The sequence below is a fragment of the Babylonia areolata genome, chromosome 9 (genome assembly GCF_041734735.1).
Source record: "Babylonia areolata isolate BAREFJ2019XMU chromosome 9, ASM4173473v1, whole genome shotgun sequence".
Taxonomy (NCBI): Eukaryota; Metazoa; Mollusca; class Gastropoda; order Neogastropoda; family Buccinidae; genus Babylonia; species Babylonia areolata.
This window is the reverse complement of record NC_134884.1, coordinates 39215250-39240439: the sequence shown is the minus strand read 5'-3', so window position 1 is coordinate 39240439 and position 25190 is coordinate 39215250. Positions and strand designations below refer to the sequence as shown.

Here is a 25190-nt window from a genome sequence, read left to right as displayed (position 1 = left end):
CTTCCCGTCAGACACCCCTCCTTCAACTTACCCCTTCCCCTGACAGACCTTGACTTGAAAGATAGGCTGAAGTACCCAAAACTTTGAAACACACACACACACACACACACACACACACAAATACACACACATGCACACACACATGTGCGCAAACACACAACATACACATGTATGTCAGATACTCTCCAGTAGACACTACTACTGGTGAATATCACTTCACCCAGCAGTTACAAACATTCCCGTGAAGCTCGACTGATTGCATTGCGAGAACTCACAAAGGTCCAATGCACGTGCTCTACCTGACCGTTTTATGTTTCTCCCCTGTCCAAAAATAACTTACAATACGTCACTCATTATCAATTCCTCCCCTCCACTCCCACCTCCCCTTCACCCTCAACCCCTTCCCCATCACTCTCCACCCTCCCCCCCCCCCTCAACCCCCCACCACCAGACAGCCTTCCTTCTACCCACCCCTTCCCCAAACAGACCTGTGACTCGAAAGACAGGCCAAAGTATCCGAAACTTTGAAACACACACACACACACACACACACACGTGCACGCAAAACACACAACATGCACATGTGTGTCAGACTCTCCAGCAGACACCGCTACTTGTGAGCATAACTTCACCCAGCAGTTACACACATGCATGTGAAGCTCGCATTGCGAGAACTCACAAAGGTTCAGTGCTCGTGCTCAACCGGAAATCCTACTGTTTCATTTTTCCCATGTCAAAAACGACTTGCCAAAGAATCAAAAATATCACACACACACACACACACACACACACACGTGCGCGCGCGCACACACACACACACACACACACACACACCCTCGGAGAGGAACAGTTTCCACAGACCAACATCTTGGAGCCATACATCTCCAACGTAACTTTCCTGAACAGTTCTCACTGGGGTTTTCTGGAAGCAGCAACAGCAAGCAAGCAGCCTGAGAGTAATATGGTGAGACTTTCAAAAAAACAGTTCCCACTTGACAAGACGAAGACGATCTCTCAAGCACCTTAAAGCAACACAACCCTTTCTAAACAAACCAAAAGGAATCAGCGTTATGCTGAAACGTTAACACACACACACACACACACACACACACACACACATACCAAAGAATGAGAAGTGGGTATAAATGTCAGTGCACCGAACAACGACTTAACAAGAGAGGGGTAACATGGTACACATGTGCACATACATTGTGTGTGTGTGTGTGTGCGTGTGCGTGTATGTGTACGTGACTTTGTGTGTGTGTGTGTTTGTGTGTTTGTGCATGCGTGCTTGCATGCATGTGTCTGTATGTGTTTTGTGCGCGCGCGCGCGTGTGTGTGTGTGTGTGTGTGTGTGTGTGTGTGAATGTGTGTGTGTGCAGGTGAAGGTTGGGGAACTCAATTCATCTCACTCGAGGAAGATGAACACATGTACATCAAATTCAGACATGCATGCACATACAAGAGCACATGCGCACAGTGAGAGCTCAACATGTTTGTATTAGATCGAGGGCTAAGATAAAATGGTCCTTTCTTCCAGTCCTTGCGGGAGAGAGAGATAGAGGGGGGCAGACAGACAGACAGACGATTTATCAACCAATAAACACACAGACCCACACATGCACGCGCGTGTCACACACACACACACACACACACACACACACACACCAGACAAAGAGACGGGCGATAATAACAATCTAAGAAGCAGCATGGAGCGCAACAAGGTTATTCACCCCATGGCATTGCCACCAATATACAGTATCAGCAAACATTACCGAGAGGACGGAACAACGTGTGTGCATGAGAAAAAAAAAAACTTGTTGAGGCAACCCTGGGAAATGCTACAGTTAGGACAGTTAGAGCCACACACACACACACAGAGACATACACACACACAAACATGTCCCCTCTCCTCCCCCCTCCTCCGCCCTTCACCTCACCCTTCAACTCAGCCTTCCTCTTCATATCAACACTAACAACTCTCAACAACTTGCCTATCAGTTACAACTATTTCCCTGAACAGGGGGTGGGAAGGGTGTGGCATGGGTACTGAGGACTTCTTTCCTTGAGAGAGAGACAGACAGAGACAGAGACAGAGAGACACAGAGAGAGACAGAGACAGAGAGATGAGGAGGAGGTGGGGATTGGAAGGATGGAAGGACGTGAGCTTCATGAGCGTAACTCGTTTCTCGGTCAATGTGTTTATGATCCAAAGGCGTGGGTGGGGAAAAAACAGTGGGAGGGGGTGGAGAGCGGGGGAGGGGCGGGCTGAGGGTGAGGGAGAGGAGCGGGCGGGGGGAGGGGGGGGGAATGAGGGAGTGGGGGAATGAGGGAGGGAGAGTTAGGGGGGAGCTAGTCATCTCTCTCGGGCAGGGCTTTCACAAGAAATCGGTGCATAACAGGATGATGAAGAAGAAGAGTGTGTAGAGGGAAAAGGATGGGGTTGGGGATAAGAAGAAAGAGGTAGAAAGTAGGAGCTGGAGACGAGAAGGAAGAGAAGGAAGAAAAGGTAGAAGAAAATGCTAGTCAAGTGAGGATGTGGAGGAGGACGAGAAGCAGCAGCAGCAGAAGAAGAAGAAGAAATAGTCGAAGAGGAAGTTGAAGCAAAAATTGACTAAGATGTAGGAACAGAAACAGCATCAGAAGAAGAAGCATCAATACCACCAGAAGAATCAACAGCAGAAAGAGCAGAAAAACGAAGAATCAGAGCAAAAGAAGACGACATACATCATCAACTGCAATGTCTGAAGTCCATTATGTCGGATATGTGATCAAAGCGCATACACTCTTCTTCATAAGGGTACCGGCGCCACTTCAGTCACAATTATACGTCAGATCCTCTTCACACTTTTGGCACCTCCATTTGAACTTATCTAATGGTGCATCACTCTGTCAATCTATTTTCCACTCAAGGATGTACGACTGATACTGATAGACCGACACTACCCCTGAACTGAGGAACTTACAAATCTGCGTAAAAGAGGAAACATAAGTACTTCAAAGCTGTGTAACTGTAAGGTGTGCTGTACATTATCTTGGCAAAGTGATCAAAGCAAAGAGCCTATACAGACAAATGTAAAAGTAAAGACTCTTTGATCAAAGTGCGTGCATCTTGCCTGAACTTCAGTTGACGAACACATCTCTCTCATATATATATAATATATATATATATATATATGTGTGTGTGTGTGTGTGTGTGTGTGTGTGTGTGTGTATGTACATCTGTGTGTGTGTGTTTGTGTATATATATTGAGAGAGAGGGATAGATTATATATATATATATATATATAGAGAGAGAGAGAGAGAGAGAGAGAGAGAGAGACATATCATATACATATATATATGTATGTATATATATATATATATATATATATATATATATATATATAAGAGAGAGAGAGAGAGACTGATAAAGATAGATAGATATAGATAGATACAGATATATAGATAGACAGATATATATAACATCCTCTTCATTTTAGCACTGTTTTTTTGTTTTTTGTTTTTGTTTTTTTGTTTATGGCTGCCCCATCATCTGCACCGTTTCAGTGGCATTACTCCCACGCTGCTCATTTAGATTCCCCCATACGTGTAGGTCCGTTACAGTTCCAGCATCGGCAGTCTGCAGGTAACTATCGATGTTAGGTCGCCAGAAGGCCACACACCAGAGGAGACCCTGCACCTCTGCTGCTCATTTTGGTGGTGTTCAGTGGTGCCTGTTCTGATTTAACGTACTTAGGACACCACCTACTAAGCCCCTACTAATGACAATAATGGCTTATTAGCGGAGCCAGACTGAGTGAGCGTCTCTCCCAGAGTGGAGACTGCCACCACGTCCCTCAAATAACAGCCCCCCCATGAATCTGCTGACACTGAAGACATTGACAGGACTCACCCCAAGCACAGAAGTGGAGGGGTATCAAAACTGAGGTCACCATGAGAGCAGGGCATGAAAGGCCACAGACTATGAGACTATTTTGTTTATATTGATGATGATGGAGGAGGAGGAGAATGACGATGATGATGACGACGTTGCTGTGGTGGTCCATTTTGGTTTGGGACTGCGTGACAAGGCTGTACTCTCTGCTTCCTGTCATAATGATATCCCAGCATTAAACAGGCCCAAGAGATACAGACACTTGCAGTGTTGGTCAGGTAATTAGAGCAACACACCCAAAGACGCATCCTTGAAGTGGATGACACTCAGCTGTGTGGTCCCAGTCTCCCCATTTAAGCCCACAGCACACTCAACTCTGGGTAGGAGCGGGCTGTGGGCCGAAAAACCCACCTCTGCTGGGATTCGAACCCGCATCCTCCCAGCCGTCAGTCCGCAATGCTAACCACTTCGCCACAGCGGCACTGTTAGTAAGTAGGTGGCATGAAAGAATTTTTTTTGACTGTCTGAGACCTTATCCTTAATCTCCACAGTGGTCAACACTCTCTTCCTGGCTGTTAATGATAATGTCTGAAATCTCCGACTATCCCCAACTCTCTCTCTCACTCTCTCCATACTCTCAACTCTCCTTTCTTTCTTAAACTAGACACAAAAGTGATGGTATCAATGAAAATAATGGTATCAAGGCCACACAAACAGAAACTCAAGAAACTGGAGTAAAATTACTGGAGCGATACCCAAGGTCTGAGTGTGTGTGTAGAAATGTTGATGTGTGTGCGTGTGTGCGTGCGTGTGTTTATGTGTGTTTGTGCGCATACGTGTGCGTGTGAAGGTGTGTGTGTGTGTGAGAGTGCTTAGGCATGTGTATGTGTGTGTGCGCACGAGCACGCTCACATGCGTGCACTGATGCATGCATGCCTGAACATTATTCCTGACCTTATTTTTAACTACTATCAACACTTGCCTGAACATTATTCCTGACCTTATTTTTAACTACTATCAACACTGATTATTTCCTAATGTCTAGCCAGCACAATACACAAAAAATAATAATAAGCATTCAGCACAAATTCATCTATCACAGCAATTGTTTTCTTTTGAACAGACTGTGGGAGTGATACCAAGAGCACTTCTCCCCCAACACAGGAAAAAGGTGAGGTAACCACAATGTACGATGGAATCTGGATGGCCTAGTATGAAGGTGTGAATAAAGATCTGCAGACCAGCAATCCAAGAACCAAGGAAATGGCACCAAGGGATGGGATCAAAAATAGACACAGGAACTGCCTTTTTCACGCTGCACTATCTCTTGCTTGCTGGAGCAAAAGAGATAAAGCAATAAACTTTTTTTTGTGTGTGTTTTTGTTGTTGTTGTTGTTGTTGTTGTTTTTTTGTGCATCTTGTGGTAAAATCTATGCAGACGGCAAAAGAGTGGGAGAGAGAGAGAGAAAGAGAAAGAGAGAAAGAGAGAGAGAGATGTTGGGGGTGAGGAAGACAGACTGAGAAGAGAAAATGTTCAAGAGAGAGAAAGAGAGACAGACTGGGGGAAAGAAAGAGACAGATAGAAACCAACAGGAAACTAACGAGACAAAACAGAGAGAGAGAGAGTATGAAGAGATGAAGAACGTGTTTGTGCCATAAGCTGCATGGACACTCATGCATGCATGCGTGAGAGTCACAGATTAAAAACGATTCATCACCAGAACGACATTCCCCACCAATCAACACGCAGTTCTAGCAAAGAAGAGGGTTTTTGCAGAAGAATTTCCAGTATTTAGATTCAGCTTCTCAAGGAGTCATCAATGCATTTGGACAAATCCATATATGCTGCACCACATCTGCTTGTCAGATGCCTGACCAGCAGCATAACCCAACATGTGTGCAATGTCAGGCCTTGAGTGCATGCATATATATTTGTGTACCTATCAGAGTAGTTTTCTTCCATGGCATTTTGTCAGAGGACAACATTCATATTGCCATGGGTTCTTTTTCAGTGCGCCAAGTGCATGCTGCAAATGGAACCTCAGTTTATCTTCTCATCCAAATGACTAAGTGCTCAGTTTGATTTTTCAAGTCAATTTTAGAAGAAAGGGTGAGACCGGGATTCAACCCTCATGGGCACTGTATTGGCAGATAATCATCTTAACCATTCTGCCACCTTCCTCCTGGAAATAAAGACAACTGGAGATGGAGGTGGACAGAGAATGATACAGATAGTAGAAGCAAAGGATGGAGTTCACATGAGCGTAGATCTCACAAGAGACAGACAAGCTATGATTGTTAACGACCGGTCAATGGAGAGAAGTGGTGGCGAAGTGGAAACTCATCTGCCAAGGAAGAGAGAGAGTATGAGCATACAGGATCAAATCCCACTCTCGCCAGTATTTTCTTCCCATCACTCACTAGACCTTGAGTGGGGGTGTCTGGACGCTAGTCATTTGGATGAGATGATAAACAGTGGTCACATGTGTAAGATGCACTTCGCACAAACAAAATATCCCACAGCAACAAAAAGGGCTATCTTTTGCCAAATTCTGTAGAAAAATCTATCTTGGTAGGAAAAGAAATACACATGCAGGCAGAAAAAGAAAGGAAGAAAAGTGGCCCAGCACTGCAGCGATGCACTCTCCACTAGGGAGAGTTGCCAGAATTTCACACACAGAAATCTGTTGTGACAAAAAGTAATACTATACACATTACAATACAAACACAACACAGAGAATGATATGGAGGGAAGTAGAGTATGGAGGATTACACTTAAAGCACAAATCTCACAGGAGACAGACAGCTATGATGACTGTTTATGTTCTGCAAGTGAGTGGGGGGGTGGGGGGGGGGCAATGTGTGAGAGTGCAGTGAAATTCACTGAGCCAATGAAAACAGTGACAGGAAACCACAGCAATCATCTTGCTTTTAGCCAACGCCTGGTTTAGAAGATAGTCTTGCTTGAAATTCATGCACAAGCATATAATGCATGCTCACAAGCACACACACACACACACACATACATGTGCATAAACACTCATGCATCACTTGCACACAAGCACACACGCACACTCACACACATCAGCGTGCATGACTGCATGTGTGGTTGTATGCGCACTCCAGCGCATATCTCTGTGTATGTGTGTTTCTCAAATCGCCTACAGCGCATCTGCTTCCAGCCTCATTCATTCCTGTTGCAGACAGCCAACCCTGCCTGATATACAGGCCTCTTCCTTCCATTCCCATAACACAAACACACAAAACAAAGACACACCCATGCATACAGATAAGAGATAAGAGTCACAGACAGACAGAAAAAAAACAAGACAACTTCACACCCACACACACACACACCTACCCACCCAAACTTACCCATCCACATCCACTCACCCACTCAAACACTCCCACACCCCCAACACACACACAAACACACACATACACCCACCCACCCACACAAATACCCACACACCCACCCATCCACACAAACACCCACACACACACAAGCACACACCCACACCACCAACCCACACCAACTCACACACACACACATAACCACACAAACACCCACCACCACACACACCCAAACAAACACCCACCCACACCTACACCCACACAAACACCCACCCATACACACATCCACACAAACACCAACCCACCCACACACACCAAGACCCACCCATCCACACCCACCAACACAAACACCCACCCATACACACATCCACACAAACACCGACCCACCCACACACACCAAGACCCACCCATCCACACCCACCAACACAAACACCCACCGCACCCCCACCCCCCACACAAACACCTACCCACTCACCCCCACTCACCCACCCATCCACACACACCCCCACACAAACACCCCCACCCACCCACCAATACACACCAACACCACACTCACCGAACGTTGGCATCGGTGCTGTCCTTGACATCTGGGTCCAGGGCCAGCATGACCAAGTACCTCTTGACGTCCACCATCTCGTTGATGCTGCCACCCATGATCTGCGGGAAGGCCACGTAGCGCTCCCCGTTCATCCACCGCTGGACCGACTCCATCGTCACCACGCCCTCCTCCGCTGTCACCCGTCATACACACAATGTCAACACCCATCATACACACACAACCGACTCCATCGTCACTACGCCCTCCTCTGCTGTCACCCGTCATACACACAATGTCAACACCCATCATACACACACAACCGACTCCATCGTCACCACGCCCTCCTCTGCTGTCACCCGTCATACACACAATGACAACACCCATCATACACACACAACTGACTCCATTGTCACTACACCCTCCTCTGCTGTCACCCGTCATACACACAATGACAACACCCATCATACACACAACCGACTCCATCGTCACCACGCCCTCCTCTGCTGTCACCCGTCATACACACAATGACAACACCCATCATACACACACAACCGACTCCATCGTCACCACGCCCTCCTCCGCTGTCACCCGTCATACACACAATGTCAACACCCATCATACACACAACCGACTCCATCGTCACCACGCCCTCCTCTGCTGTCACCCGTCATACACACAATGACAACACCCATCATACACACAACCGATTCAATCGTCACCACGCCCTCCTCTGCAGTCACCCGTCATACACACAATGACAACACCCATCATACACACAACCGACTCCATCGTCACTACGCCCTCCTCTGCTGTCACCCGTCATACACACAATGACAACACCCATCATACACACACAACCGACTCCATCGTCACCACGCCCTCCTCTGCTGTCACCCGTCATACACACAATGTCAACACCCATCATACACACAACCGACTCCATCGTCACCACGCCCTCCTCCGCTGTCACCCATCATACACACAATGACAATGCCCATCACAGACACAATGTCAACGCCTGGAAGCAACTCCACTGTCACAATACCCTCCTCCTCCGTTGTCACCCATCACACACACAACACCTGGAAGCAACTCCATCGTCACCATACCCTCCTCTGCTGTCACCCGTCATACACACAATGACAACGCCCATCACAGACACAATGTCAACGCCTGGAAGCTACTCCACTGTCACAATACCCTCCTCCTCCGTTGTCACCCATCACACACACAACACCTGGAAGCAACTCCATCGTCACCATACCCTCCTCCACTGTCACCCATCATACACGCACAATGTCAACACCCATCATGCACACAATGTCAACGCCTGGAAGCAACTCCATCGTCACAATACCCCCCTCCTCTGCTGTCACCTGTCATACACACAATGACAACGCCCATCATACACACAGTGTCAATGCCTGGAAGCAACTCCATCATAACCATGCCCTCCTCCTCCGCTGTCACCCATCATACACATTATGTCAACACCTGGAAGCAACTCCATGATCACCACACCCTCCGGTGCTGTTACCCATCATACACATAATGTCAACACCCATCATACACACAATGACAATGCCCATCATACACACAATGTCAACACCTGGAAGCAACTCCATCGTCACAATAACCTCCTCCTCCGCTGTCACCTGTCATACACACAATGACAACGCCCATCATACACACAGTGTCAACGCCTGGAAGCAACTCCATCGTAACAATGCCCTCGTCCTCCGCTGTTACCCATCATACACACAATGTCAACACCTGGAAGCAACTCCATGATCACCACACCCTCCTCCGTTGTCACCCGTCATACACACAATGTCAGCGCCTGGAACCGACTCCATCGTCACCATACCCTCCTCCTCCATTGTCACCCGTCATACACACAATGACAACGCCCATCACAGACACAATGTCAACGCCTGGAAGCAACTCCACTGTCACAATACCCTCCTCCTCCGTTGTCACCCATCACACATACAACACCTGGAAGCAACTCCATCGTCACCATACCCTCCTCTGATGTCACCCATCACACACACACAATGTCAACACCCATCATACACACAATGTCAACGCCTGGAACCAACTCCATCGTAACAATACCCTCCTCCTCCGCTGTCACCTGTCATACACACAGTGTCAACGCCTGGAAGCAACTCCATCGTAACCATGCCCTCCTCTGCCACTGTCATACACACAATGACAACGCCCATCATACACACAATGTCAACGCCTGGAAGCAACTCCATCATCACAATACCCTCCTCCTCCGCTGTCACCTGTCATACACACAGTGTCAACGCCTGGAAGCAACTCCATCGTAACCATGCCCTCCTCTGCCACTGTCATACACACAATGACAACGCCCATCATACACACAGTGTCAACGCCTGGAAGCAACTCCATCGTCACAATAACCTCCTCCTCTGCTGTCACCTGTCATACACACAATGACAACGCCCATCATACACACAGTGTCAACGCCTGGAAGCAACTCCATCGTAACCATGCCCTCCTCCTCCACTGTCACCCATCATACACATTATGTCAACACCTGGAAGCAACTCCATGATCACCACACCCTCCGCTGCTGTTACCCATCATACACATAATGTCAACACCCATCATACACACAATGACAACGCCCATTATACACACAATGTCAACACCTGGAAGCAACTCCATCGTCACAATAACCTCCTCCTCCGCTGTCACCTGTCATACACACAATGACAACGCCCATCATACACACAGTGTCAACGCCTGGAAGCAACTCCATCGTAACCATGCCCTCCTCCTCCACTGTCACCCATCATACACATTATGTCAACACCTGGAAGCAACTCCATGATCACCACACCCTCCTCCGCTGTCACCCATCATACACACAATGTCAGCGCCTGGAACCGACTCCATCGTCACCACACCCTCCTCCTCCATTGTCACCCGTCATACACACAATGTCAGCATTTGGAAGCAGGCTGCGTGGAGGGTGGGGGGACCATTCAATAAACTTTCATATAATAGATGGATCCAAAACATTGATAAATTGTAGTAATACGGTAAAAATATCTGCCATTACCATTACTTTCAAATAATAGATGGATCCAAAACATTGATAAATTGTAGTAATAAGGTAAAAATATTTGCCATTACCTTATTTCTGTACAATGACTGTTTCTTTCTTTCTATTCACTGTATGAAATACCAAAACCTAAGTGATAAGAGCACATGCTTTTTTATTTTATTTCACCCGTTACACAAGAACCATGCAAAAAAGATTTTTTGCCTTATCTTTACTAAATAATGCGTTTCATTATACAAAGTGCAAAAGCAAGGTTTTAAAAGTTAATCATCTTGTATCTCATAAAACAATGTATCCAGTGACCACAAAAAATAAATATACAACCATTAAAAACATAAAATAAGAAAATAAAGAATACTTTTTTGTCTTTTCAGGACACCAAAAAAAAAAAAAAAATAAATTAATGCTGATCATCACAGTTAAACTGATACTGGAATCAGAAAGAAATATTCTCTTGTTGGTCTAAATGCCCACCAAGAAGAGAAAGAACAAGAACAGGATAACTTACGTTCAAATTCAAAATATTTCTGGTCTTTGAAAACCAGTATGGTTGGCTCTTTCTTGATTTTTATGTCCTGCACACAAATACCAATGAAAATAAACAGCAGGCACACAAAATAAAGATAAAACAAAGTAACATTATTCATGAAGATCACAATCTATTAATGACATGAATGGAAAAAAATGTGTGTGTGTGCGCATGCATGCAACTGCAGATGTGTGCATACACATGTGTGTGAAAATGTATGTGTTTGTGTATCTAAAAAAAAAGAAAAAAGAAAAAAAAGAAAAAGAAAAAAAGAAAAAGATTTAACAAGACTAGAACAGATAGAATATGAAAGGGAACTCCCCTTCCTGGCCCCCCCTCTCCACCCCCATAAAACCCAGTTCTCTGCCCCTCCCCCCCCCCAAAAAAAACCCACATGCACAAAAAACAAACAAATAAACAAACAAAGCAGAAAAAACAACAACACCAAAATGTTAAGGAAGATGAAAAAGGGTAAAAACAAATAAACCCCCATTAAATCAGGAAAAAAAAAAAAAAAAAAATCCACACCCCATCCCTCCCCCCAAACTATGAATTGTAGTTTCACCACAAACCTCCAAGATGCGTTTCTCTCCAGCGTAGAAATAACCAAGCACCATCATGGTTTCGGCCACAGATTTGTATTTTTGCTGAAAAAGTCACACATGCAGTGATTGGAGAACAGTATAGCAGGGTACACACATTCTTCAGATACTCCACTTTCTAGTTGTTTTTTGGTGTGAGAGGAAGGTATTTTTGCTGAAAAAGTCACACATGCAGTGATTGGAGAACAGTATAGCAGGGTACACACATTCTTCGGATACTCTACTTTCTAGTTGTTTTTGGTGTGACAGGAAGGTATTTTTGCTGAAAAAGTCACACATGCAGTGATTGGAGAACAGTATAGCAGGGTACACACATTCTTCATATACTCCACTTTCTAGTTGTTTTTTGGTGTGAGAGGAAGGTATTTTTGCTGAAAAAGTCACACATGCAGTGATTGGAGGACAGTACAGCAGGGTACACACATTCTTCAGATACTCCACTTTCTAGTTGTTTTTTGGTGTGAGAGGAAGGTATTTTTGCTGAAAAAGTCACACATGCAGTGATTGGAGGACAGTATAGCAGGGTACACACATTCTTCAGATACTCCACTTTCCAGTTGTCTTTTGGTGTGAGAGGAAGGTATTTTTGCTGAAAAAGTCACACAAGCAGTGATTGGAGGACTGTATAGCAGGGTACACACATTCTTCAGATACTCCACTTTCCAGTTGTTTTTTGGTGTGAGAGGAAGGCAGCAGAATGGTTAAAATACTTATCTGCCAATATAGTGCCCATGAGAACCCTGACCCTGTGTCCTGTTGTAGTCTACATTCTACAGGGTTACTTTTTTTGGACACAACAGATTTCTCTGTGTGAAATTCAGGCTACTCTTCCCAAGGATAGCATTTTGCTACAGTGCAGTGCCACTTCCCCATGCCCCCCTCCCCCACACACCCCCCTCCCCTCCTTTCCTTTTCTTTCTTTTCTGTCTTCAAGTGTATTTGTCTTTTTTTTTCACAAAGTGTATTTTTCTATAGAGCACTGTATGCAGGGACAACTTTTTTTTTTTTTTTAAAAATTTTATTTTGCTGTGGGTTCTTTCACATGCTCTAAGTTCAAGCCGCACAGATGCTTTGTTCTGACAGATGGAAAATGGAGAATACTGTTTTGAAAAGATAAAGAAACATTCATCAGTATCAGATCTGTCTGTCACTCTCTTCCTTTCACTCCCCCATTTCCTTAAGTGCCTCTGAAAAAATTGTTTTGAAAATAGCATATGTGTTGCATACCTGAACTAAAGTTTTCAACCACTAATCTGTTGTTGAATGTAATAATCTGGTCAAACAGTTGAGAGGACTGCACACATATAATACATAAATGTTGCTGTTCACAAAGCTTCACCTGTGTCAGTGAATACCCATTTTTTGCATGACAACAAACACGAAAAAAGCTGAATTCAGCTACACCCTGCTCTCTCTCTCTCTCTCTCTCTCTCTCTCTCTCTCTCTCTAGACTGCCTTCGTGCTCTGTACAAGTACAAATGCAAGCAGGTGCATCCCTCCATGCACACACACATAAACATGCGCACACACACTCATGCACATGCATTCACACACATACACTCATGCACATGCATTCACACACACACACACACACACACACACATACACACACACACACACTTTACAACTCTTTTCTCTCATGCACCATGAACTGTCTCAACAAAGACAGATGTAAAGCAAAGAGCAGGTAAAAAAAAAAAAAAAAAAAAAAAAAAAATCCTCTAATTTATCTCTCTGACAAAAAAACAAAAAACCAGAATACCACTCCTCCCAGAAACTTAACAACCTCATTTAACGCCTCTTTTTCATACTGTTATGTGCAGTAAGACCTGCAAATGCAGAAAATGCTTTTGCACACTTAGAGCTGAAAATAGCTGCAGAAAAATGTGGCCTTTTATGTGAACTGGGGACTCATTTCCTGTATCTTATTTGTTAGCCTGCAAAAAGTGAGCAAAATAATTGCAAACAGTTGGTTGCCATTTCTCCTTTCTTACTTTCTCTTAAAGCCTGAATGTGTTTTCACTTTCGCAAATAGTGCTTTTATGTTTCCATTTTCTGGGTTGCTCTAGTGCTTTCATGTTTCCAAGTGCAGAAATCACAAACACACATGTCAAAATACATTTGCACTCATGCTAAGTGCACAAACACAGGCCAGCCATTTCCATGAACCTTAGCATACATTCTGCCTACAGAAACAGGCAAGCAAGCACAAATACATGAGCACACAAAAACACGCATAATCATCATAATGTTAATAATAATAATAATAATAGATCATGATTATAATAATAATAATAATAGTAATAATGATAATAATAATAACACTAATAATTTGCAACTTTTACATGGCGTGATTTCCAGTACAAATGCTGCTCAAAGCACCTAACATGCTCCAGTTAAAAGCAAACATGACATAAAAACGTAAAAATTCTCTGTCAACAAAAGTACCCAATGTGTTCACATTTATACAAATCAATACTTGCATACGAAAAACAGTAGTGCATTTCCAAAGTCCTCCAACAATAAATTTGTCAAGAAAGGGATGCTTAGAATAAATGAAATACATTCCATTAAGAAAATAACACATGCACACATATTTGTATTTGCATTTGTATTTCTCTTTTTATCACAACAGATTTCTCTGTGTGAAATTCGGGCTGCTCTCCCCAGGGAGAGTGCGTCACTACACTACAGCGCCACCAATTTTTTTGTATTTTTTCCTGCATGCGGTTTTACTTGTTTTTCCTATCGAAGTGGATTTTTCTAAAGAATTTGCCAGGAACAACCCTTTCGTTGCCGTGGTTTCTTTCATGTGCACTAAGTGCATGCTGCACACGGGGCCTCGGTTTATTGTCTCATCCGAATGACTAGCGTCCAGACCACCACTCAAGGTCTAGTGGAGGGGGAGAAAACATTGGCAAATGAACCGTGATTCAAACCAGTGCGCTCAGATTCTCTCGCTTCCTGGGCGGACGCGTTACCTCTAGGCCATCACTCCACATATACACACACACTCATACATGCGTGCCAGAACACTCTCACCTCCACACTTGTGCACACACACTAGGATTAAAAATATATACAGATGGAGGAAAACACACACACACACACACACACACACACACACACACACACACAGACTGGCATTAACCAGCTCATAAAAAATGTGGCATTACATCTAAGACCAAAATACATAAAATAGAATACACAGTGCATTGAAACAGGACTACATAAGCACTAACACTGAAATACTTGCTGACAAACAGAACAGAAATGTTTACAGAAAAGATTTCAATTCAAATCTGACAAAAAGAAATGGAGATCAGAGACAATTGCAGAGAATTCTGAACTTGGGGAACTTGAGCTCTAAAAGGCCTATTTCCTGTGCTTTTCAGATTAGTCCTTGGGACTTTAAGCAACATTTCTGAACTGGATCTTTATGTTCTGTGAAGTTTGTAAGTTTCCAGAGCAGAGAAGAGATATGAGGGTTGAAACTCGTCAATACAGACCTGAAGGGGAGTGTTGTTAGCTTATGGTGGATTCAGGACTCTACAGAACGTAACTTATTCATAAGAGGTGTAACGTGCAGATTTCTTTTTGGTGAGGACAAGTCATGATACATTGTTCTAGGTTTTCTGTAATCTGTTAAAACTGCAAAATGGGGAACCTTCAACTAAGTTCAAGCATGGAACTGCAGTAATCTAGTCTGGACAGGACAAAAGAGGAAACCAACAAAGCATTGTTTTTCTCTGTTACATTGGTGTAACTGAGGCTAGCATTCGAAGATGAAAGCTACATGAGCGATATCATAATGACATTTGGTTGGTCACAGTCAAGATCTGATCAAGATATACACTCAGGTATTTGGATGACATGTGAAATATAGCTGAAGCAGTGCCAAAGGTAACAAGGTCCACTTTTAGAAGATTGGCAATTGCGTGTTGTCCATTCTGACTACAAGTCCGTAAGTTCATGATAATTAATGACTGAATAAGACCTTGAACCAATAAAATGTTCTGCTGACTGGGTATGCGCCTTTAATCATTCAGGTATCATGTCCACCCTTACTGCTTCCCTGACTCATTCTCTCTCCTTCCCCTACATCTTGTATACCTCCATTCCCATCACTATCCTCTCTCCATCTCTCAGTAGATGTACAACTTTAAAAGTCTATAAGAACTGGCTCTGGTTCATGCTGTTTTGAAAAATAGTCATTTTGTCAATCTTCTTCGCTGTGTTTTGGTCACATGTGTTGTCAGAATCACTCCTGCCATCATTCTCATGCTCTGACTGATGACTGATCATCATTTTGTTTTTGCACCACTTTTATCCAGTGCAAAACACTCATTATCATCATCATTTCAAATAATATCTTTCATAGTTTACATAAAAAAGGAAAATGTTTATTCTGCCTTACTGCCATAAAATACACACTCTGAACCTAACGAACTAAGAAAAATACCAAAGTTCCACAACTGGTTTCTGATGCAGGTACATCTCAGCAAATGTCAGGAAGATCTAAGGGAAGCAATTCTATCAGTATAAGATTTCTGAACAGTTGTGTCCCATTATTGTTGAACCAGAAAATGCCAGTCACAAAGCCAAATGGGTTATGGAATCCTGCTGTTGGAAGGAAAATGGTTAACCCTTTGAGTTCCTGACTGATGTGCAATTTTTGCCGAAAATCACCAACTCACCAATCACAAAAATCAAAATAATGTTCAAAAGTATACAATTATAAGAATGTATGTTTTATTGAAAGACACGAGAAGCAATGCCATCAAGACTCACTTGTGATACACACTTAAAAAAGATACATAAAAAAGATATAAAATAAAAATTATTTTAATTTTTTTCTTAATTGTTAAAATGTGTTCTGTATTTGATATTATAAAGCTTCGGGTAAATAAAGAAAAAAGAAAAAAAAAGGAAATTCCACCCACACACATTTGGGAAAGAGGAAACTGTCTTGCACACAGCGCAAACCTGTGTCCACAAATGACGTTCAAAAATAATATTAAAACATGCTTTTTTAGTGTGATAAATTGGTTATGGTATTGCATTTAAGAAATTCTTTAAAGCCTGAAGTAAAGGAGATGTTGCCATTGCCTCCAGCACACTGCAACATATTGCAGTTGTTTTTTTTATCTGCGGAGATCTGTGTTCGACAGGCTTAGTTATACTTGGAAACTATGACACGGTCCATTCAATTTCTCTTTTATGTCCATTCTAGTTAAATCAGTATCCACTTAAAAAAATATTCATATGCAATAAACACGTCAATAATGTAACTAGTTAGCATCACTGTATGTGTTCTGTCCAGAATTTGTATTTCTTTTCTTTTAATTGCAAACAAGAAAAAACAAGATCTGCACAGACCAGCCTAGACAAGGCTGACCGAAACTGAGTGAAACGGTGAATTCAATTTTTCTTTTATGTTCATTCTAGTTAGTTCAGTGTCCACATTAGAATATTCATATGCAGTGAACATGTCGATGGTGTAGCAAGTGTCACTGTATGTGTTCTGTCCAGAATCTGTATTTCTTTTCTTTTAATTGCAAACAAGAAAAACAGGGTCATACCATCTTCTCACCAAGCATAGCCTACACTCCAGGAAATGGAAAGCAGTAATATGGTGTTTTCAGAGTCCAGGATGAGCCTCAATGAAATAAATCATTAATGATCCAGAAATACGGCTGAATTCAGTAACCTTACAACCTATTATTGGTATGACTGAAGATTTTTTTCCTACTATGTTTAAGTCAAATTTGGCACTGGCAGACAAAGTATTTCCAGATAAAATGTCAGTGTTAAAGTTTACCATTGACACGCACACATACATACACACACACAGATAACTGAACACCAGGTAATAACACAGACACAGTTTGTTTCCATAAGTGAGTCAATGAAAATTTGTATTTAGTATTTCTTATTCAGAAAAGAAAGTGTTTTTGAAATATATGTTATTCTATCTTACTGAGTAATAAATCAACCTGTTTTATCATTACTTTTATATTTCATTATTTCAGTATGTTTTACCTTTTGACCTTCGGAATGTTTGGGCCATTGTCATGTTCATGTGTTTGTTGGACTCGGCTGTAGGCTGGGGGAGTGTGTTGTGTGAGTGGCAAGCCTTTGGATGCACACTTAATTTCCAATCTCTTGACTGCCAAACTTAGGTGAAACGAAAACAGTGTGGCATGAATCTTTCAAGTCTTTTTTAAGTGGCATAGTTTTGCTGAATGGAAGTTATGCAATCCCAAGGGGAGGAAGCCCAGATAAAGAATGATGCCAAACATGCTGGCCTCCTAATTCAATGTTACCTCAGTGAGGTGACAGCCTTTCACCTTCACTGACCACCTGTCTGTGACAGTCAGTGTGTAAATAAAGATGTCTTGTATTGTATTGTACTGCACTGTATTGTCTTGTGTTGCGTGCGCTGCATTGTACTGTCTTGCATTGTGTTGTATTGTGTTTTGATGCATTGTATTGTATTGTATTGTATTGTATTGACTCACAAACAGATCGTCATGTTCATCCTGATCCCCGATGTAGAGGAAGAAGACGCTCTTGTTGTGACGGGCCCTGGCCTCTGTGAACTTGCCCACACTTCTCAGCCTGCGCACTGCTGGCCTGCAAACCCACAGTGCATTGTATGTACAATCGGCTCCACAGTCGTGACAGCAGATCAATAACAATGATAATAATGTGAATTCAACTGATATGGCACCTATTTTCTAAATAGGGCTCTACAGGTGCTTTACAAAAATGGGTAAACACACACACATGCATGCACACAAAGTATACACACACATACACACACTCATGCAAGTACACACACACACACACACAAGCACATCTGCAAGTATGCACATACACACACAAATGAGAAGTAAGCAATAAGAAGAACAGAATGGTGCAAAGGTGTTCTATATTAGTTTAAACAAATGTGTTTTCAGGGAAGACAAGAAAGATTGAAGATTAGATTCATAACGCTATAATTCTGCAGGGGTGTGTGTGTGTGTGTGTGTGTGTGTGTGTGTGTGTGTGTGTGTGTGTGTGTGTGTGTGTGTGTACACTATAACTAGCAACAGATGTTTGTATGCATGCACATGAATGTGCGCTTATGTGCATTTATAAGCGTGTGTGTATGACAAGGCAGGAGGGGGAAAGATGTGTGTGGGTGTGTAGATTAACTTTAACTTAAGAATATTAATGCAAACTATTCTTTTTCGTTGGGTAAAACTTCCAAATGTTTCATTCTGAATTTCCTTTTGCGGAGTATGATGACATCTCTTTTATAAGTGTGATGCTTCAGATTTATTTTGTTATGAGTGCAGCAGACATGACCAAATACAATTTTCTGGTTTAAAAGACAATAAAGACATCAAGACAGGCAATAAAGACACTGTTACACCCATTCCAGAATCAAATGGAAACATTACTTTGGTGACTTTAAAGAAGAAACAATGTCTATAACACTGCCATCCAAGCAGATGTCATGGCATATAATTCTTATCACATATTACAGTACATGATACGCAAAGTGAAAGAATCTGGTTTCACAGAAGAAGAAGAAGAGGACTTGTTATTCACAGTTTTAATAACATATTGCACTCACTGACATATCCATTGCTACGAAGAGTCGACATACTACTCATAGCAAGTGTGCTTCTGAGTGTCCATATGTGTGTTGTGCTTGTCATATGACCCTGAGCTCCTGTGCAGGTGCCTGTGCCTGTCGATGTGTGTGATTTTGTCTTGAGTGCTTTATTTCTTGAGTTTGTTTTTTTACTTCTTTTTTTTTTATACTGAATTTTACTCTGTGTGTGTGTGTGTGTGTGTGTGTGTGTGTGTGTGTGTGTGTTGCAGTGTGTTGTGTTGTGTGCTGTGTGCTTAAAAAATGCTATTCTTCTTGGATTTCAGTTGAAATATTAAAGAATCCCAGCAGACATATTCAGGAATTTTGTGACAATCAATCATTCCTCCATCCCAAACAACGACCACATATGATGCAAACAATCACTAAGCTGGAATTTTTATTCCCTGGCAATGTTGAAATGTAATACACATGATTTAACTTATTAGTGATAAAACCAATAAAATCAAATCTTACTGACAATTAATTTGTACATGTGTGCACGCGTGGGGGTTGGGGCGGAGAGTGGGGCAATGGGAAGAGGTGGTGGGATGACGGATACAGGAAAAGAGACATAAAAATGTGTGTGCGTGTTGTGTGTGTGTGTGTGTGGATGCATGTGCGTGTGCATGTGTGTGTGCCTGGCACTATTCACACAACATTCATCCTAACCGCACCGTCATTCATAGCCATATCATACCTGTGCTTTCATATCTGTGAAACTGCATGTTTGGTGCATATCTGTTATGCATGTGTGGGTGCATGTGTGAATGTGTGTCTTCATGTTTTACATTTATTTGCTTATTTATCATCAATGTTATCTTATTTATTTATTTATTATTATTTATTTATTTATTATTATTATCATTATTATTATTATTATTACTACTACCTTTCTATATTATAATTATTATTTATTTATTTATATATTTATTTATATATGTACGCTTATCTATTATCTATTCACCTTTTTTTCTCTTTTTTTTTTTCCTCAAGGCCTGACTAAGCGCGTTGGGTTACGCTGCTGGTCAGGCATCTGCTTGGCAGATGTGGTGTAGCGTATATGGATTTGTCCAAATGCAGTAACGCCTCCTTGAGCTACTGAAACTGAAACTGAAACTCATAGCCAGAACCTGGCTTGTTAAGTTGGAAGTCTCAAGCACAGGTGAAACAACAGAGGACTATAAATCATGTCAGGCCACCTGTGTGACCACACTTACCCCTGAGCCCTGCTGGCAAACTCCACAATGCCCTCCTTGCTGCGGTCACCTTTGTGCGTGAACGTCTGATCTCCTTTGATGCTGACAGACAAAGAAAAAAATGTATATTCAACAAAAAACAAAACAAAAAACAAACAAACAACAAAATCAGAGAACGCGGAACACAGTAGCATACATATATATATATATATATATATATATATATATATCACAGTCATGTAATATACATTCAGACACATGCACAAAGTTAACCATACACACTCACGCACACACACACTCACATACACACACACACACGGAGTTACACCACACGTCACTCTCAAACACGCAACCACAAATGTGCATACTTATGCATGCACATACACAAGCACATACACACACACACACACACACACATATGTGCAAGTTAACATGCATATCTTCCTCAAACACCCAATGCTCTTCATCTCCTGTCCCACTCACTTCTCCTCCCCACTCACCCACCCCCTGTATAATATAACGTTAAATGGAAAGATGCTAAATTGAAGATTACTCAAACTAAATATACAAAAGCACACGCATACACACACACACACACACACAAAGAGGACTCTCACAAGAGGATCGTTGGGAAGCCCCGGATGTCGAAGTGCTGGGCGACATCGGAGAAGCGAGTGGCGTCAATCTTGCCCACACGCACAGGGCTGTCCCTCAGCTCCTTGTACACCTCACGGTACACTGGCTCCAGCTTCTTGCAGTGCCCACACCACGGGGCATAGAACTGAACACAATACACACTCTTCATTACAGACTACTTCAAGCCCTGAGGGTTAACTGAGACAAAGCACGCTTTTCATTAAAAACTGCTGTACATGCACACATGTTCAATATTAGGTTCAAAGTCAAAGAAAGAAGAGATAGCAGTTGAGAATGATGACTGTGTGTGTTGAGAATGATGACTGTGTGTGTTTTGTAAAACTCTACTGGGATGTTTTACAGCACACTTGTGTACAGAATCAAGTTTTTTTCGCTGCAGTTGTCCCAAATGTTTGAAACATGATTAAGTATGGAAAAAGAGATAGGAAGCTTCTGGACTGATGACATATTTTAAATATAACAGGTAAACATTTTTTTTACAACTTACCTCAACAAACAATTGATATATGTACCTCCCGTTTACACTGACACCATGGTGTTGTTCTGCAACTTGTTCAACAGCTTGGCAATAAGTGAAAAAGTGGGAGGATATAACTTCATAAGCCATGCCGGTGCTTTTGTTTTTGTTTTGTTTTTTTCTGGATTAAGGAGCATACTATTTTCTGTACACCAGTTGGTCACTTCAGTTAGGCTTGTTTACACTCTCATCATCAATACTGCTCTAAATCTATTCCAATAGTGTCTGAATGTGTGTTGCATGACTGTGATATATATATATATATATATATATATATATATATATATATATATATATATATATATGTGCTACTGTGTTCAGCATTCTCTGATTTTGTTGTTTTTGTTTTTTGTTTTGTTTTTTGTTGAGCATACATTTTTTTCTTTGTCTGTCAGCAAGAAGAGTTATCTGCAAAGACAGAGAGAGAGAGAATGATAGAAAGGGAAGGACCGGAGACAGATGTGTGTGTGCAAGTTGGTTATCATTAAATTAATGTCTCTGTGTGTGTGTGTGTGTGTGTGTGTGTGTGTGTGTGTGTAGCATGAAACCCTTCATTTTTACAACAATCACGTATGTGTAGCCAACCACGTATGTGCACATACCTCCACAAGCCACATGTCATTCTCTCCTCTTGTCTCCAAAAATCTGAAACAAAATTAAAATCAAAATAACAGTGACACGTTTCATCCAGTCACTCTCAGCTGCAACAACTTGGAATAAGCATTGAGCAAACAATGTCAAGTGCGCAGTGCAACCACACATTCTTTCATTTATTTCTCATATAAAGATCTGACATAAAATTCTTAGAATTTAACATTAACAATGTTACAATATAAGAAATATGAGTATAAAGGAAATTACTTTTCTCCGCACAGACAGATAGTAGTTTGCACAGGACAGGAATGTCAGACCCCTGCCGGAGTCTGCACTAGTTGGGTTATGGTTAAGTATGTGTAATTAAATAAGATTTTATTCCATCTGTGTATGTATGCCAACTTCTTGTCTGCTTCTTTATTTTAAAATATAATCAATAACAACAACAAAGTGCATGCATTACCAGTTTCTCCTCTTCATATTAAGATAAAATAATAAGCGTTCTGGAAATGTGCAGCCTGAAGAGGCAAGTTTTAATAGCACACCTTCCCCAACAAGGACAAAGGGAGCTAAATCAGTGCAAAGAATTAGATACTTTCCTAAAACCCTTCACAAAAATGCGAGTACCTCGCCTTGTGATGAGTGTTTTTTGCTATCGTCATCCCCATGTGTAAACCATATACTGCATTCCCTTTTTATGCAAAATAAGCAGAAATCTTTAGTGATGTAAACTGTGCAGTGGAATATATGTTTCCAGCCAGTCTGCCAATTGCAGAGTGGTGTGTGTGGATGTGTGTGTGTGTGTGTGTGCGCGCGCGCGCGCGCGCACATGCTTATTCATCTTGCAGTAATTGGTGTTTCTCAGTCTTCAGTTGTTTATTATTATTATCATTATTTTTTTATGCATCAATTTCATGTCAAACAAATAATCCACAGGAGTAATTAAGACTCATTCTCTTCATGATCAATCTAAGCTTTTTATTCTTCTCTGACTGAGTTGTCTCCCATGTACTTTCCATTCCTGATGGCACACACTGTGCAGTTGTGATTTTGTCAGCTATTTCCTTACCCTCAGAAAAAAACAAACAAACTTCATATTTTTCAAACCACTTGTTTTCTTGATCAGCACTTTGTGGTCCCCCCCACCTTTTTTTTTCTTTGATGGGAGAGGGAGGGAGTGTCATCTTTGCATGTGCCACACCCCTTCCCCCACTCTGGCTCTGTATCAGAGTATAATGTTACTGTTTGGATGTCTTGGCAGTTAATATCCCCTAGCACACATACACACGCACACATACACACAATGTATATTACTTATCATGTAATCCAAATAAGCGTATTTTTTATGACTTCTTTGCTTTCTTATGTGCATGTATCATTTACAAATCGTTTTTTTTTTTCTGTTACCCTATTCGATCAATAGTAAACATATTCCAAAGCTTTGGACTTAACACTTACTGATTCAATTATATATGAAACTAATGCCCAAAATTTCAAAAGCGTATAGGAGCCCCTTCGTCATTTTTTTTTCTTCTTTTTCCTTTTAATACTGAGTTTAAGCTGCCCCAAAGTCACGCCCACTCGTTGCACTTCAGTGGTGAACCCACGTGTACAAAACAAATTTCAAAGATCGATTTCTTGCAGCGCATCATGACTTGCGTTTTCAACAAAGGCAGCGCGCATCAATTCTTGACAAGGGCGGTATGACAACAGACATTTATCACAACCTTGCAAAGTGCGAGGATTGCTGCTGGGCCAAAATCGATCGTCAGCTTTGCGGCATATAATACATACATCGAGCAGAACTGCCAAAGCTCCGAAACAGAAATCGTCTGCTCATTGTGTCACTTACCTGTAATCCAGTTCCACTTGAGCACCACAGGTCTCCAGAAAACCTGAAAAATGAAAACGACAGAAAGTAGATTCACTGACCAATAATCGGTGTTCAATTCAAGCGATTCTCGTTTTCAAGAAAGAACCATACCTGCCAAAACCACAGCCAGGACAACGAGTTTTGAGGATGGCGCCATCTTTCAACATTGCAGGACTGCAGTGAATACTACGTGCAGCTGACATGAGAAGAAAGACAGTCACAAAGAAAAAACAAGTGAATCAATAAAAAAAATTATATATATATATATATAGATATATATGAATAAATAAAGTGGACCAAATCGTAACTACACACAAGTAAACTAGCAAGCAAACAAGTAGATAAATAGAAAAAACAAATCATAATAGATACACTTCTTTTTTTTTCTTTTTCTTTTTTTTTATTGTGAATAATCTGGTCCCGCATGGGCCAGCTGTAGCCTCCATCTGTCTGTCAGTCAGTGAGCGCATGTAGTGGGCTCCGTCTAATTTCTCTCTGCTAATAAAAATAATAATAATTGTGTGTGTGTGTGTGTGTGTGTGTGTGTGTGTCAGTGTGTGTGTTGTCCCGGTGCGTGTGTGTGTGTTTTCTTCAGTTTAACGTCTGTTCACTATAAGTGTTTTTAGACGGAAAGGAGTAAAGTAGTGGATAAAGGAAAGGGAATGCATGTGAATATTAGTGTAAAAAAGGTGTTCATGTTATGTATCA

At 41.9% G+C, this 25190-nt stretch overlaps 1 protein-coding gene across 1 annotated transcript in view; it reads right to left on the bottom strand.

Moving 5' to 3' along the window:
* LOC143285435 (protein disulfide-isomerase TMX3-like) overlaps positions 1-24660 on the bottom strand; it is a 119803-nt gene extending 95143 nt beyond the window's left edge. The window contains exons 1-9 of the mRNA XM_076592701.1: positions 24594-24660; positions 24462-24504; positions 22618-22660; positions 21459-21622; positions 20863-20943; positions 18522-18636; positions 11971-12045; positions 11378-11444; positions 7788-7962 (exon numbers count right to left, since the gene is read on the bottom strand). Of these exons, the coding sequence (XP_076448816.1) occupies positions 7788-7962; positions 11378-11444; positions 11971-12045; positions 18522-18636; positions 20863-20943; positions 21459-21622; positions 22618-22660; positions 24462-24504; positions 24594-24639 (809 nt within the window). The 5' untranslated portion in view covers positions 24640-24660. The remainder of the gene's footprint in view (positions 1-7787; positions 7963-11377; positions 11445-11970; positions 12046-18521; positions 18637-20862; positions 20944-21458; positions 21623-22617; positions 22661-24461; positions 24505-24593) is intronic.
* Between the last annotated feature and the right edge of the window lie 530 nt (positions 24661-25190).